The following is a 15,764-nucleotide window of genomic DNA, read 5'->3' on the forward strand; positions in this document are numbered from 1 at the left end:
TTGTTAGCTTCTTCCTCTGCTTCCTCAATTACCTCCAGCTGCACTCAACTAAACCCTTACGTTATTTAGATATGCTTCTGGGGCAGAAATTCCACAGGGAACTGAAGTTCTTTCATCAAGAATGCTTTTACCTATTAAAGTGTAATGGAGATTCACTTTTCCTTTGGGAAAGGCAATGTCTGTTAATCCAAGCCTCTTGGAAAAGAAACCAATGTTGTTGAGAATGAGTGGTGTGTGCATGGGAATTAGCTGGAACCGCAATGTGGGGAACAGAGAAAATATTGGGTTGGCCAAAAAGTCCATTTAGTTTTTGTAAAATAAAAGACACATTTTTTATTTTCACAAATAATGTTATTGATTTGGATAGTTTGAGTATGTCGTCTATCTCCTGCCATTGGCTTCTAGTGGGTAGAGGCCAGGGGTGCTGCCAAACATCTTTCAGTGCATAAGACAGCCCCACAGCAAAGCATTATTTGGCCAAAGTGTCAATAGTGCCAAGAAACTTCACAAAACACTTTTGACACATTCAATCGGTCACAGCACCCTCTCCCTATACTGAACAACTCTTCTGTGTTTCAGTTGAGTATTTACCTTTCTTGAAATAATAAAGCATAATATGCTGAAAATGTTGCGTATTTTCTTCCATCTTGAATATTAAAACGCTGCACAAAAATTCACCAATTTTGTCAAGTTTTTTGAAAATGCACACTGATATGACAGCTGTCACAATACAGTCTAACAACACTGTTTCGAATGAAGTTAAAGACAACTAAGCTGTACCAGAGCCATCGTATGGGAAAAACTAAAGGAACTTTTAGGCCAACCCAATATAATCACACTGGTGACTGGAAGACCAAATTTTAGTCTCAGCTCCGTCACCTGCTATCTTGTGGTGTTTGCAATATCACAGAACCTCTCTGAAGTTCTGCCTCCTTTGTGTAAATTGAGGATGACACTGTTAACCTCACAGGAATGTTACTGGGTGCATGAGAGCAAGGTGCCTGCAAACCCTTGGTAAGCCAGCCTTGTCTTGTCAGGACCAGCTGGAACCTGTGAGGGCAGCAGCGGAGCAGAGCAATGAAGAACGCTGTCCCAGCTGTCCCTTCCATAACCAGCTCTCCGAACCTCAGTTCTTCAGCTGGGAAGGGGAGAACGCCAACCCTGCAGCCCTCAATAAGCACAGGCCATCATTCAGATAAGTAGAACGTCTTCATGTACATCACACCCTCCTGTTATGTACAGGGCCTATAGCTATAGGATATAATTAGGATATAATCTATAGGAACTAAGGGAAAAGTGGAACGAAGAAAGCCTAGCCACAATGCTAGAAGGTATCTTCCTGAAACCTCCTAGAAACTCCTGACCTGTTTCTAGTCCTTGACTCACACTAAAGACCTGGCCATCGTGCTTCTCTGTGGTAATTCACTTGGTCGCGTCGTCTGAACACCATGTATATGAACAGAAGTCTGATTTCACGTCCGACAGTGATCATGTGCAGGGCCAGCTCCGTGGGAATTCAGCCTGTGCAGGGTCTCATCATCGGAAGGGCCCTGTGCTTAGTTTAATGCTCTGCTGTCATCATCATGAAATTCTTGATCATTTTTAATAAGGGGCTCTGCATTTTCTCCTTCCATTGAGGCCTGCAAATCTTGTAGCTGGTCGGATGATATAGTAATGGCTTTAAAAATCTGGGGATTACAAGCCACCTGCATACAGCTAAGGGGTAACATTTCACAATCTATCATGTGCACAAATGAATGGTATGACTAGCTAATCCCACTGTATACCAAATCCTTAACAAAGGAGCAAGTGAAGCTTGGTATTTGCACCAGTGTTCAGAGCAAGTGGTGTGGAATTTCTGAGGCTTCTCTAAACGGGTGGCTCCCGGGCACTTGGCAGTCTGTCCAGGTGATACTGATTGGTCTTGGGTCATCTCCTTCCTGGCAATCACACGCTATGTCTGCCACCTCTGGAGAATCACTAACCAAGGGGCATCACCACAAGCATGTTCTTTTCTCTTCCCATATGTGTCAAAGTGTTACATATTGTAACTCAAGACTTTCAGTTAAATTGGTAGATGGATAATTAGTGATATTAAAATTAAATTAGAAAACAACACTGTTTAAATATACTGTCCATAATTATATAATAACCTTTTCTCTCTATGTCCTAATTTACTCCATTAAGTCAGGGCTTTTTTTTATCATGCTCATTTAGCTCCCATTTTTCATTTTAAGCCACAAGAAAGGCTAGATAGAAAGGAAGGGCTCTGGTCTCTGCTCCCAGGAGGGGAGGTAATTCCAGGGCTCTCAGTGAAGGGCTGAGTGGGAGGGGAGGCTGGAGCTTACATCGCACCACTGCCTTTTCAAGATGATTCATGCAGAATACCTGAAAGCCATTTTACAAGTAGTTTGGGATCCAGGTAAATAGGTGTTATTGCCACTTAAAAGCTCTTTTACTAAAAAGAAAAACTTAGTTACTTCTCTGAATTGATCCTGTGCTAAGGAGTAAGATGTTGGGAGTAGATGAACTTAAACATTTGGTTGTATACTTCCTTAACTTGTTTTTTGGACACATAAACTGGGTTGCTCAGTTTCTGTTCCAATATATTTGGCTTAAATGTAGTTCTTATGAGAAACAGCAGTAATTCGGGCTGGAAACACCGTTTTCCCATGTAGCTACTGTTTGCACAACGTCTTCCATCCGTGTGACCCCAAACACTTAACAAGCCGATGTAAGGAACATGTAAAAACAATCCAGGACGGAGCAAGGGGGAGAAACGCAGCGGGGAAAGCTTCAGTCCTGGGCACACACAGTCTTAGAGGAACTGCAGGTTCCTAGGAAAAGGAAACTTTCCAGCCTCTACTTAAGAGCTGTGAATACTTTCATATTATTCTTTTCTCTAGGCTTCAAAATAGAAGCATGGCTAGGAAAAACTAAGTGCTATGGTTTTACCTTCAAAAAGCATTCTAAGTTCCAATAATTTGAAAGATCATAGCTTTTTAAAAAAGTTTTTAATCAATGCCTGAAAAGCTAATATTGGCAAGTAAGGCTTGCACCGGCCTTCTGTGTTGACCTTCACTGTCGCCACGGGCCACAGATGACCACACTGTAAAACTCACCCCAACTTTGCAGAAACCCCAGCTTACCTGAATATTGAGCTGCACCTTTTCCATATCCACGCCCAGGAACTTGGATTTGACATCGAAGATGCCTACATCTTCAGTAGATATGATATCAAACGTAACATTTTTAAACCTGGTAAAGAAAGGGACATTCACTCATGTGGAACTACAGCTATATCCTTAAGCTAAAACAAACTAGTGGGATCCTGTTACCATTCTTAGTGAGCCGTACAACCCTAGGGCAAGTCTCCAAAGCCTCCCATCCTTTCCCCCGCCTGCTCACTAAAGCAACGTCGGGTGGCCCTTGTTGAGCTCTGGAACCCACAGAGCACTGAAGTAGCTGCTTTATTACAAAAGAAATGCAGAATATAGTGCTTGCTTTTAAGGAGCATAAAATATAGTTGGAAAAATATGAAATTCACAGAATGTGAGAATTAAATATTGAATTATACCACTGACAGGCCAGTTAAGCATTTCAGATGGTACGCTCTTTTGGAACTGAAAAGAGGAAGAAGGATTTTCTCTGAGTCGGTGGGGTCAGGAGGGTTGATGGGAGAAGTGGACTATAAGCCAGGCCCTGAAGGAAGGTGGGAGGAATCAGAGAAGAGGAGTGGACCTCGCTTCCCCCAGACCAAGGACAAGAGAGTGATGGGGCATGGGGCTGATGGCCCCTTTATTTATTTATTTTTAAATTAAGTTCATTGGGGTGACATTGGTTCATAAAATTAGGTAGGTTTCAAGTGCACATTTCTGACACATCATCTGTACATGGCCCTGTGTGCCCACCACCCACAGTCAGATCTCCTTCCATCACCACGTTTTACCCTGGTTACCCTTTACTACCTCCCCCACCCCTTTCCCTCTGGTAACCACCTGCTGTTATCTGTGTCTGTGAGTTGTTGCTATTACTGTCTTGTGTGTTCATTTGTTGCTCTCCAGGGCCCCTTTAAACTGGAGACCTGATGGCACCCAGTGTGGGGCTGCAGAGGAGGGTTTTTCTCCTCCACCCTGGCAGCACACGGCTGGAGTGGCTCGGACCCAGGCATTGGCACACAGTCCGTGGCTTTGAAATTAGAAAGGTACTGTTTTTCAATTGTAAGTGATCTCATCTACCAATGCTGAAAGGCAGCCTTCCCTCTCACTGCTCTGACTCCGTTCTTTTGGAGGGAGCAGGGGGCTGGCAAATCCAGACGCACTGGACAGGCCATGGGAAACATGATCTCTTCATCAGCCCTTCACACGGCCCACGGCACCAGGTGCACAAGGCCTGATGGGAAGACTAGGGATGACAACACATGTCCTTTCCCCATCATCTCTAATCAAGGGTAAGTCTTAACAAATGAAGCCCTCTTAAAGGTCACAGGAAGCCAAAGGAATGTGAGTCAGATTTTATGGGGGCAAAGAGAAGGTGGGTGCTCTGTGCAGATCCCGGGCCACACTCACTGGTTTGTCTGCAGGTCGTCTATGCCCAGCAGCACGCCCTTCTCATGCAGCTTGGCAGCTGTGTACTTCACTGGCTTTGCTCTCTTCGCCCCCTTCAGTTCTCCTTTTCCGTCCATTTTAATTGACCTCCGAGAATTTCTAGCAAAATAAGAACAAACCATGTGTCATCCTGATGGCAAACTTGGCCGTTTCTGGCCGTGCAGGGTGCACACCACCGTTCAGACCCGCCCCGTGGCACCGAGGGTGCAGCTTTCTGTTTTGTGATAGTAGGTGACAATCTTGCCCATGCAGGAAAACCTCACCATGAACTGCTTAAGGGAAAGCTATTTTCAAAGTGACTGAAGTTGGAATTACAGACTAGTATTTTTCATTCAACTCGCGCTCTCCTTTTTCAGGCCTATCGAACTAAGGAGCCGTGTTAAGCCCTTTTGCGAGCAGCTTTGGTGCGACTACGTGAACTGTGTGCTCCGGAGGAAAGGCATCACTTGGACACTTTAATCTGCGTAACAAGTACTACACAGCCAGCACTGCTCCAAGGGCTTTATGCGCATTGCCTCACATTTACAACCTTAACACTTCCAGCGTGCTTCGGAATAAACTTCGTATCTTATGTGCTGCTTCATTCGGGTTTCATAACAGTACTCGTGAGACTAGCACTTCTCATCTCGCCTTAAAGGTGAGACAACCGAGGCTCCAGAGAAGTTCCTCAGACAGGTTCAGGATCACACAACGTGAGAGAGGATCAGAACCCAAGTGCAGCTCACCCGACTGCAGAGCTTGTAAAATGCCTTCAAGTTGTTTAGTCTATAACTCAAACTGAGTCTGAAACACTCTGCAATAAATATGTAAAGAAAACCTCTAACATTTCTAAAACCTCTAATATTTCTACTGAATATATTAGCTTGACTTTTTCCTCCCAGGAATGAAGTTACAGGCCACAAGCAAATGAATTAAAACTCAGAACTAGTGGGGCCCACACAGGTGTGGTTTAAACTTGGTTACTTCCCTTAATCAAATCCTCTAAGGTTAATGCAATTGATTTTTTTTCCATGCAGCACCATTTCCTACTGTCAGGCTGACAATGGCATTACATAAAAATACTGTATTACATATTTATAAGGGTAATTAAAATTTGAGTAGTATTGACCTTAGTCTAGTGATAAGAATAATTATAAGCAAATAACACTCATTAAAGGGGGCTATACTGCATGTGAAAAATCTAATATGTATGCTAAGAGAACTGCCAAATTTTGTCTTTTGTGTCAATATGATTTCTTAAAACCACTAAGCAATTAGCAAATATCTGGTGTTATCTAACATTATAAACAGTCCAAAATCAAGAGTAGCCTTTTTTTTTTTTTTTAATTATAGTGCTTAAAGGACACCTTTGACTAAAGCAGACAAAAGGAATAATGAAAGTTCTTCGCCAAGTGTTCAAGTTAGGCTACTTTAATTTCAGGTATGAAGTTATGCTGATGGGGAATTACAAAATTTCTCAGTTCCGTCCTGACTTCTTAGCTCAGAGTGGCAAATCATAAAACTGAGAGTCTAGCTTTTTTATTATAAAATAAAGCAAAAAGTAGCTTCCAAACTCAAACCAATAGCCCAGGGTTGTAAATGAATCGACATCCCATATAAATCATGCCATTGCAAACGAATATATGCCTTAAACTTACTTTATTTTCAAGTTGTCCAAGCAAGTCTTTATGTAAGTGTCATAGTAATTCACTTGCTCCTCATAAAATGCTGCCTTCTTGTTAAGTGCCTTCAAGGTCTGCTGAAGTTTGGCCAACTCGGCTTTCCGAAGCTTACGATAGATTCTTTGATTTCGAATATCCTAAAACAACAAGTGAAGACTATAATATAAGATTTATTTATTTATTGTTGTTCAATTACAGTTGGCCCCATTACTCTCCCTCTGCCCTACCCGTCCCCACCTCCCACATTCAATCCCCCATCATGAGATTTAAGCCGGCATGTGCTTTACAATCTTGCCAATCTGAGATAAGAATATCAAGTATTAAATCCCAATTTGTGACTGTTAACTTTCTATTTATCTCAGTCACCTTATTTTATTTTTTTATTATTTATTTTTTAAAAGATTTTATTTATTTATTTTTAGAGAGGGGAAGGGAGGGAGAGAAACATCGATGTGTGGTTGCCTCTCTCACACCTCCAACTGTGGACTTGGCCTGCAACCCAGGCATGTGCCCTGACTGGGAATCGAACCGGTGACCTTTTGATTTGCAGGCTGGCACTCAATCCACTGAGCCACACCAACCAGGGCTCAATCTCCTTATTTTAATCTCTCACACCCTTCCCTTTTCACTTCAGAACTGGTAAGTGCCCTTATTTCACTTTAAGATGGTGGCTAAGGTTTATTTTTTTCTTGATGGAAAAGCAAAGAAGCAATTTTAGAATAATAATACAATTAGTTTAAGAAAAAACAGTCTCTTAAAAAAGGGCACAAGGAAGACTTAGCAGGGGACAAGCAATTTCTTCAGGATATAGCAAACATTTCATTTTGAGGAACACTTTATACTGAAAATGTTTACATTTAATCACTGCACTCACTTTAGAAAAAGTAAAAATCAATACTCTTTTAAATTTGGGAACTATTCTCGAGATTTACAAGAACAACTGGGCACTCAAGACTGAAAGCATTCAACACTGGTAACTATTTAACTGTTACTTGGATTTAAATACAGTTCCTAGAGCTTAAGTTGTTCAAACTGCTTACAGCCTACAAAGTCTATGCTACATTTAAACTTACAGATAGATTGTTGTTATTCTAGTTGGTAAATAATGAAAATATGTCATTTAAGGAAATGGTACCTGTTTAATGTTATTTTTCTATTGTGGATAGATTAAAAACATTCCCCTAGGAATCCAAAGACAGACAGACAGACAGATAGACAGACCCTTCTTAAGTACCAGTTCTTCACCAAATAGAATCTTTTGGTGGATGCCTTCAAGATAGCTTTTTTTGTTTTCTTTTACTTTTTTAAGGCAAAAGCATCAATTTCCCTACCATATATTCCCAAAGAAAGAATTTGCCAACCCAGAGCTACAGAGAGAAATGCTACTTCACTTGAGTCGTTTGGGCTAGAAGAATAAGTCTAATGCTAGAACGGACCAGGACTTAACATGGAAGCATGAGGCTGAGACACTTCCCTCCAAACGGTAAGAAAATCAATTTTTTTTTTCTGATTACTTAACTGCCCTTAACTTCCATACCCATTTTTACTACTGTGTTTGCATAAAAAGAATGAAATGTCCTTTGAACCCAAATAGCCTTTGAAACAAAATATTTCCTTATCCTTGGCAAACAGATCTCGGTCAGTTCCTGTGATGTTTCCTTGCACTAATTTGAGAGCTTTTTCTCAGGAAGTTTCTCCACTGTAAAAATGTGGGGTGAGAAAACAGAAACTATCCTTTAAGTCAGAACTGCGTTTAGGGGCAAATTCTCAGTGACAATGAGTTACATCTCGGCGGCAGGTGCTAAGAGCAACGGGGCAATACAACTAACCACCCAAGAAAGCGCTCTCCTGGAAGCGTCATTTTGAAAACCAGTAGGTATTGCTTAAAGGTAGAGACAAAACCTGTGTGCTCCATTTCCTGATCATTTATTTCTGGGGTGTGTCAGCTCTCACAATGACTCGGGGGAATTGTGGTCATTCTCTATTAAGAGTCATCAACCGCTTTGAAACCTTTAACAATCTGTAATATTGGCCATGGCATATACAAGTGTGAATACCTCGTTGTCACCTCACAAATAGCCCAGAATGTGACCAATGAATAGCAAATGCCTGCTAAGTAAAGAAAGAATATTATCTCCAAAAACCTTGGCAATCTCATTGAGAATGTCTTGGTATTTATTTTTGGATGACACGTGTCCCATCTGTTCCAACGTCCGAAGATTCCTCTGGATTTTCCTCTTCTTCTGCTCGAGGGGAAGCTGTGCGTCTTTGGCCATAGACTGGCTATCCTTCATTTCTTCTGGAGTCTTGGAATCTTTCATGGCGCGGCTTACCATGTCCGTGGCATGGTCCACGTCCTGAAAAGGGAGTATCAAGATGTTGCTTTTTCTCGGATCCCCTAATCTCACAAACTTAGACCCACACAAAGCAAGTTAACGTCAACATGGAAGAAGTCCCCAAACCACAGTCTACGACCAGAATGTGTTCATCATGGATTTTGAAGTAGGTCTTTGGGAAGGAATTATTTCATCTTCTTGAGAAACAGAGCAATGGTGGCCAGCCTTTTGGGGGCAGAGTCCAATCGCTACCTTACTGCTAAGGCAACAGATCACCTTAGTAATGGACACAGTACAGTGGATGACTGGTACTTGTAATTCCCTGGATGGAAGGAGTTCAACTCCTGGGTAGTCCAGGTGAAGAAATTCAAACTAGATGACCCATTAACATGTGGCTTCGAGGACCCCGAATACCCTGAACTCAACTACCCTCTCACACATCAGCCATATTCATGGAGACTGTTAAGCTGAAAAGGCAGTCAGAGACCTGTGCTCTGATGAGAGAATCATTCTCAAACTACATCTCTGAAAAACCTGTGGGGTTTCTTTGAGCCAAAAGAAATAAAAATATTCTAACATGTAGTAAGTTCCCAAATAAATGATAAGTAAATGAATGAATGTAATTTGGGTAGTTTGTTAAAAAAACAACAACCCAGTAACAAAAAGTCTAGTGATCTTCCTATTTCATTGCACTAGAGAATTGGTTGACACAGCAGAAGAAGTGTGAGGGTACAAATGCCTCAGACAGTGGACGGGGCAACATTATGGACACAGGAACCATTTACCAGGTCAGCAGTAAACAACAATAGCAGCCAATGCTACTGAGCACTTAAAGGTGCCAGATATTACTTCACTGTCATTTATTAACTCATTTACTCCTGTCTGTACACTGGGTGCTGTTATTATTATTCCCATTTTACAGTTCAGGAAACTGAGGCATAGAAATATTTCTAAGTGCCTAGGGTTACTGGGCAGGTACAGCTAGGAGGTACAGAGCTATACTTGATCCTGAAGTCTGAAATATCAATAAGGACTAAAATTCTCATATTAAACTAGTAGGATATTCTACCCACATTGTTTAAAACTATCCACACATTAACAAACATCAAATAACTTATTTAAAAATATTCTATATTTTTAAAATAAAAATTGTGACAATGATTTTTTGGCAACCAATTTAATTAAGAATGAGGAAAGTTATGTGTAGTTCCATTAAGAAGTAACTAATTAGATAATTTTGTTAACTTTTGTTTAGGGCGTGGCAATTATTGATACTAAAGCAATAACACTGAAATTAATTCAGAACACACTAAACAATGATGCATTTTAGAAGATGCTGATAAAGAGTTTAATGCAAGATTGTTATGAAACTTTAGTTATTACAAGATACTTGTTTCTGGAACATTCGGAAAGTGGTTTTAATGTGAGACACTTCTTCGTTTCTTCAAGTTAGCAAACACAAGATATGAAAGGTATTTTTCTACATCCTGTTGACCAGAACTAGCTCTTAACTGACTTATCCGCCCACTCACTGACTGATAAAATTTATGAGGAACATTCAGAAGTTTTCAAAGACCCAGGACTATCTTCCTAGTCCAGGACAAAATGACATTCGGCCTAAATTCAACGCTGTATTTTCTATTTCATTCCTATGGATACTCCATATGGATTTTATATATAGGTGAAGTCAGGTAGCCAGAGAAATAGATAAAGTTCCTTACTTCCAAACCATGTCAGAAGTAGTGGCTCCCAGTTAACAGTAAACATTTGGCACGGAGACTATTAAATGAACTTGTAGCCATATTTAGTATTTTACACTCCAAGGCCAATTACCTGTTGTGTAGTTGCTGGTGTCTCTAAGATTTCTGTCAATGTGTTTCCTGGTTGGTTCCGGATCACATCAATGATCAGTTTTTTGGTCCTTACAAAACAGAGAAAGAGGAGGCAAACTTTCAGACCACAGTCCTAATGCACAAAAGTCTGCTTCTCCTGCGGGAGTGCACGCACACACACACACACACACACAAATGAAGCTTCCAAGATAATCCCTTAAAATAACCCAGTCTCGCAGAAATTCACCACGTCTGCGCTAAGGCTCTGGAAAGTTTGTGAATGCATGACAATCGAAGCCTGGGTTTTATACCCTTAATGTAGTAGGATTACACGGTCAGTAACAGGGGCACAAATATGCCGTAAGATTCCTTATCTAAATGCTTTCCCTTCTTCTTAGACTGAGACTACGTTTTTGATGAGCCAGAGGAAAAAGAGCTGCCGATTTGGCCTGCTACCGGAGAGGGTACAGGAATAAAATCTAATACCCTCTTTCCTGACTTGAATAACTAAAACTTCTGAGCCTGTTTAATACATTACAAGACTTCAGCGGCCAGACCAAGTGGTGACTTTCCTGCTCTGAGAAAGTTCTGAAACAGTTTGAAGGCCAGTGTGAGCCCACGTCCAGGGGCAGCTTTGGAGGCCTTGGCTGCCGGCCGACACAGCAGCTAGGACATGGGTGTTGAAGAACCTCAGATCTGGTGGAGGAACTAACAGGTTGGCTTGGGTCCTTGTCTTCAGGTGGTAGAGAAGGGAAGGGCTGCTCAGTAAAAAGTTAAGAGGGGAAAGACTCCTCTGGATGTACTAAAACCATGTATTTTTCCATACGTATTCTTTATGGTAATCAGCCACCCCTTCCTAATTTAAGATCACGTTATGTAACTACGTAAAAAGATTTTTGCATGATAGCCAACTGGTCAAGTTTTCTTCCTTTTATCTAAGTGGGAACAATATACTGGATATAGCTTTCCTTTCAAATAAAGGAAACAAACAGAAGTTGCCTGAAGTTACAAACAGGTCTATTCACTGTCTCAAGTTTCACTTGCATTGCAGTCCTGTTGTTGCACTTAAACCTTAGTTCTTTCAAGGGCATTGCACGGTCTCACTGGATGATGAATTCCTTCCTCAACTACAGCAGGAAATGCTCACGCAGCATGGAAATTGGAAAATGAAAACAAAATGTTTTGAGGTATCAAGGCAACTGCTCCCAAACAGCGAAGTCCCAAAGTTAATTCCAAAAATGTTGTTTTTGAAAATAGGATAAAATCCAATAAACCATCTGTAAACACCATTTTTCTCACTTCTTACTTATTGCCAGTCTGCTGAGAAGAATGATCACACCATTTCCTCTGGCCCATGACCCTTCACTGCCGGGGATTTATGGGCTGTCTGGGAAGGCGCAGATAAAGACTCTGCCAGGAGTCAAAGGTGGGCACGGGCTAATTATAGCCACGCGGGAGATGGCACTGTTCCTGAGGCTGCTGTGGCCTAGCGAGCCAAGTATCGTTTCCGCCCACACGACCCCTTCCTCCAATCACCATTATAAATGTACTCAACAGGAACATCGAGTTAAAAATAAAAGCTTCAGATGATTTTAAAAGCCTGAAAACAGTGACTGTTTCTTATTTAAAATAATATTCTAGGAACTGCTAATGACATATGCTTCCAGGAAACTCCCAGCTCATCTCTTTAGAGAAGCTATCTGATGACCAAAATGACTGGGGTCACTCAAGCTTGCCCTGCCAGCCACAATGAATGTTTATTTGTGCCGGAGCTGCTGGCGGATACCCTACCTATACAGCCTCTTTCCCTGAATTCTCCTCTATGTCAGGCCTGTGGAATCCATTGCCAAAGCTCTGCCCCAACATCTTACACAGAAGTAACCATCCCGTTTCAGGACAGGGAACCACTTCTTCCCCCTGCAGTAGGCCTAGCGGTTAAGAACCCTGGGATCCTGGGTCGGACAGATCTGAGGTCAAATTGGGGCTCCTGCTGCTTACTAGTTGTGTATGCTTATGCAAATTACATAATCCCTGCACTTGAAATTATATAATGGGGATCTCTCTGAGAACTGGTGCAAGGATCGGTTGCAAAGCCTTTCACTAGGGTCTGTCACTAGGGTCTGTCACGTGGTAAGCGCTCACGTGATCACTAAGGCTGTGCTGCGCCGAATGGCAGCCACTCACCACGGCTGGTCCAAACTGGGATGTGCCGTGTGAAACATTCGGTGGATTTTGAAGACTCAGGATGAAGAAAGAATGTACCATTCTTATTAAGGTGAATGTACACTGATTACATATTGAAATAACATTTTGGATATACTGGGTTAAGTAAAAATAGAACTTATTTCACCAGATTCTTTCTAAAATGTAGCTTCTAGGAAGTTTAAAATTACTTCCGTGGCTCACATTAAATTTCTTTGGGCGAGTACAGCCTTGGAACGTTCCATTCCTAAATGGAAGCTCACTCTGAGAGGCCAGCCACCCAGTGATGCCCACTCACAGGACCCGGTTAGTCACAGGACATCAGCACTAAGGGGACCCCTTTGGGAAACATTCTAATCCCTGATTTTACTAATGAGGTGACTAGGACCTAAGAGGTTCAATGGTAACCAGGGTCACCCCATTTTCTGGAGTTGCAGGAAACAAGTTGAACACCCCCTTCCACATCTTCAGCCCTCTGGAGCCTGCAGAGAGGTGCCAGAGCTCTGTCCCCATCCTCTCTTCCACCACCTTTCTTTTTTTCCAAGTGAACCCCCTCCTCCAGTTCCTTCAGTTCTCCATCACTGAGTTTAAAGAGATCTCATAGTTCTGCTCACATTTCAGACCGGAAGACACGCCCCTTCCACACCCCAATGCAGACACAATATTCTAGATATGGTCTGACCAGCACAAATCGACTGGTTAGAGTGCTGGCCCCAGGACTTCTAACAATATGGAAGACAGGCTGATAAAACCAAGGACTCTGCCGCCCTATCTGAATAGGGAGGGTATCTCACTCTGAGGAAGAATTGGGGGCGGGGGCAAAGGGAGAGAAAGAAATACACCAGGGAGTTTATTTATCATAGCTGAGCTAAATCCCACTGTCGGGAGTCGAGACTGCACGGCGCTAGTGAACTGGCCTGGGCCCTGTGGGTTGGCTGTTTGCTCCACGCACGCAGCATCGGGTATTAGACGGCAGCCGGCAGCATTCCTGAGCTCCCTCTGCCATTAGCCTCACAGTGTGCCCAAGGGTGGAAAGAAATTTGTGTTTGTGGGAGTGAAGGAATACTTCCCAGGTGTTTAAAGTTCTAATAACATGATTACACATTTTAATTACCCTATATCAAATATCACTTTAGTTATTTAGTTCTCATACCAGTTTGGACCAAAAGCCAGGAAATCTTTCAGGTGGGATGATGGATGCCTCAAATGAATCATGTGATGGAAAAAATTCTTAAGAGATGACTGCTTAAGCACCCAGGCAGCTAAGTATGATTAAAAACCATAAATATTGACTTCTACTTAATGGTACATACTTTTGTAGAAAAAGAAGCTTAATAAAGGCCATAAGGATCACATATTTTAAGTTGACTCATAAGTAATAATGAGATTTAGAATTGTATGGCTCTTTCTAATTTATAAGGTGTTAATGCATGACATCATTTGCTCATTGTAGCCCTTCTGCTCCCCCCGCCCCCATGTCTGTTTGATGGATGAGGAAGCTGATAGGTGACTTGCTCTGAGTCCTATGGCTAATAAGTGACAGATTGAGGCTGTGATCCCAGCTTTTCCTAGGATTCCTCAACCAGGCCTTTCCCCCCTATTCTTTTAATATCACCATGGTTGGCAGTACTGACAAAATGGCAATCACCCCAACTGAGGCTCCCTATTCTGTGGACATACAGAAGGGTAACAGAAATAAAATGTTTCTTCCTTCTCCAGTTATGTGCCTTTTTGTCCTTCCTACCCATCAGTCATTCCTTTTCTTTGGCCCGGAAAGATGCCCCGGCATCAGGTATGCAATACCTGCTCTGCTATCATTCTCATTATTTATTCTAAGATTCCTAAGAGTATGAAAACCAATGACCTTGCCGTTGTGACTGTAAAACCTTGTGATCAAGACTGCAGACCCTGGAAGATTCAAGATCTTTTGAGTTTGATTCTATGCTCCACTTACTAGCCACACTACCAAGAAAAGGGTTTCTGTCTGTTCTGGGCCTAGTTTCCTCATAGGTAAAATACAGGTAATAACCTCTACCTTGTGGAGTTGTTGAGAGTAGTAAATGACATAAATGTCATTATATGTTACTATATTATATATGCTATTATCTGTATAGGACAGCCCCGGGCATATAATAAACACTACATAGGTATTTGCTATCATTATCACTTTCACCCTCATTTAATTAGTAAGAATTATGAAACTAGCAAGGAATTGGATTTCCAGGCATAAGGATTAACAATGCCTCGAATTCTGCTACTGTAGAGACCCCCAAGAAGGTGAGTTACTCCTTACTGGGAAACTAGTGATTTTGTAATAAACCATAAGGGGACATTTCTAAAAGTTAAAAACACAGACTATTTAACAAGGAAGCAAAATAGTCTTTTGGTAGAGGAAAGCCAGTGTATTTATGTTCCAAGTACTCTGCATTCCATGATTATCCATTTCATAGTAATTTCTGAAAGGCATTGATAGATTTTAGTTAAATTTGGTTCCCTAATGAAGTCTCAAAAACTATATTGTATGTTTGAGTTAGGGATTTGGTTTATTAGCTTGGAACAGAGTCATCCCCATAAATCAGCATTTCAAAGTGTATATTAATGGAACATCAGTGATATATAAGAATGTCAGTAGCTAGCTTCTTGCTTCTTCTAATTTTAGACTTATATCTCTTCACCTCAAAGGTAAAGACTAGATGGTCTTCCTGCTCCCTGTCAATGACACATTTTATTATTATCTATTAGTAGCAAGCTTTTTAAATGTATTTTAAAAATAAGGCTTGCCTAACATCTGGAGCTAACTCAATTGACTCTTCGGGCAATACCCAAATTCCACTTTCATGGACAGCTACTTGGTCTATCTTCATTTCAAGTTGTTATTCACATGGGTCACTGGGCTACTTAGTGAAGGGCTCTGCCAACAGCGAGATCTTGAAGCGTGCCCAAAAGAAGGCGCTGTAGACCCCAGAGGTCTATGAAAGCAGTGAATTATCAGGGCTATTAAGACACTGGCCCAATAGCCTTTTTTATAAATGGAAAAGTTGATGCCACAATTCACATGGAATTGTAAGGAACCCTAAGTAACCAAAAGAATCTTAAAGTGAAACCACTGGCTGGCTCTACTTAGTA

At 41.6% G+C, this 15,764-nt stretch overlaps 1 protein-coding gene and 1 long non-coding RNA gene across 4 annotated transcripts in view; one reads left to right on the forward strand and one right to left on the reverse strand.

Moving 5' to 3' along the window:
- IQGAP2 (IQ motif containing GTPase activating protein 2) overlaps nucleotides 1-15,764 on the reverse strand; it is a 263,135-nt gene that overhangs the window by 1,950 nt on the left and 245,421 nt on the right. For both annotated transcript variants that reach the window (XM_024563618.3, XM_045197804.3), the window contains exons 31-35: nucleotides 10,438-10,525; nucleotides 8,413-8,625; nucleotides 6,245-6,405; nucleotides 4,569-4,706; nucleotides 3,150-3,258 (exon numbers count right to left, since the gene is read on the reverse strand). In XM_024563618.3, coding sequence (XP_024419386.2) covers nucleotides 3,150-3,258; nucleotides 4,569-4,706; nucleotides 6,245-6,405; nucleotides 8,413-8,625; nucleotides 10,438-10,525 — 709 coding nt within the window. The remainder of the gene's footprint in view (nucleotides 1-3,149; nucleotides 3,259-4,568; nucleotides 4,707-6,244; nucleotides 6,406-8,412; nucleotides 8,626-10,437; nucleotides 10,526-15,764) is intronic.
- LOC123480080 (uncharacterized) lies at nucleotides 3,252-7,767 on the forward strand. 2 transcript variants are annotated; one of them, XR_006655943.2, is made up of 3 exons: nucleotides 3,252-4,450; nucleotides 4,964-5,244; nucleotides 7,578-7,767. It is a non-coding gene; the product is annotated as an uncharacterized lncRNA (long non-coding RNA). The 2 variants fall into 2 exon arrangements; XR_008425278.1 differs by lacking the exon at nucleotides 7,578-7,767 and having other exon boundaries at nucleotides 3,252-4,204; nucleotides 4,292-4,450; nucleotides 4,964-5,475.

Source organism: Desmodus rotundus, chromosome 1 (genome assembly GCF_022682495.2).
Source record: "Desmodus rotundus isolate HL8 chromosome 1, HLdesRot8A.1, whole genome shotgun sequence".
NCBI classification, from domain to species: Eukaryota; Metazoa; Chordata; class Mammalia; order Chiroptera; family Phyllostomidae; genus Desmodus; species Desmodus rotundus.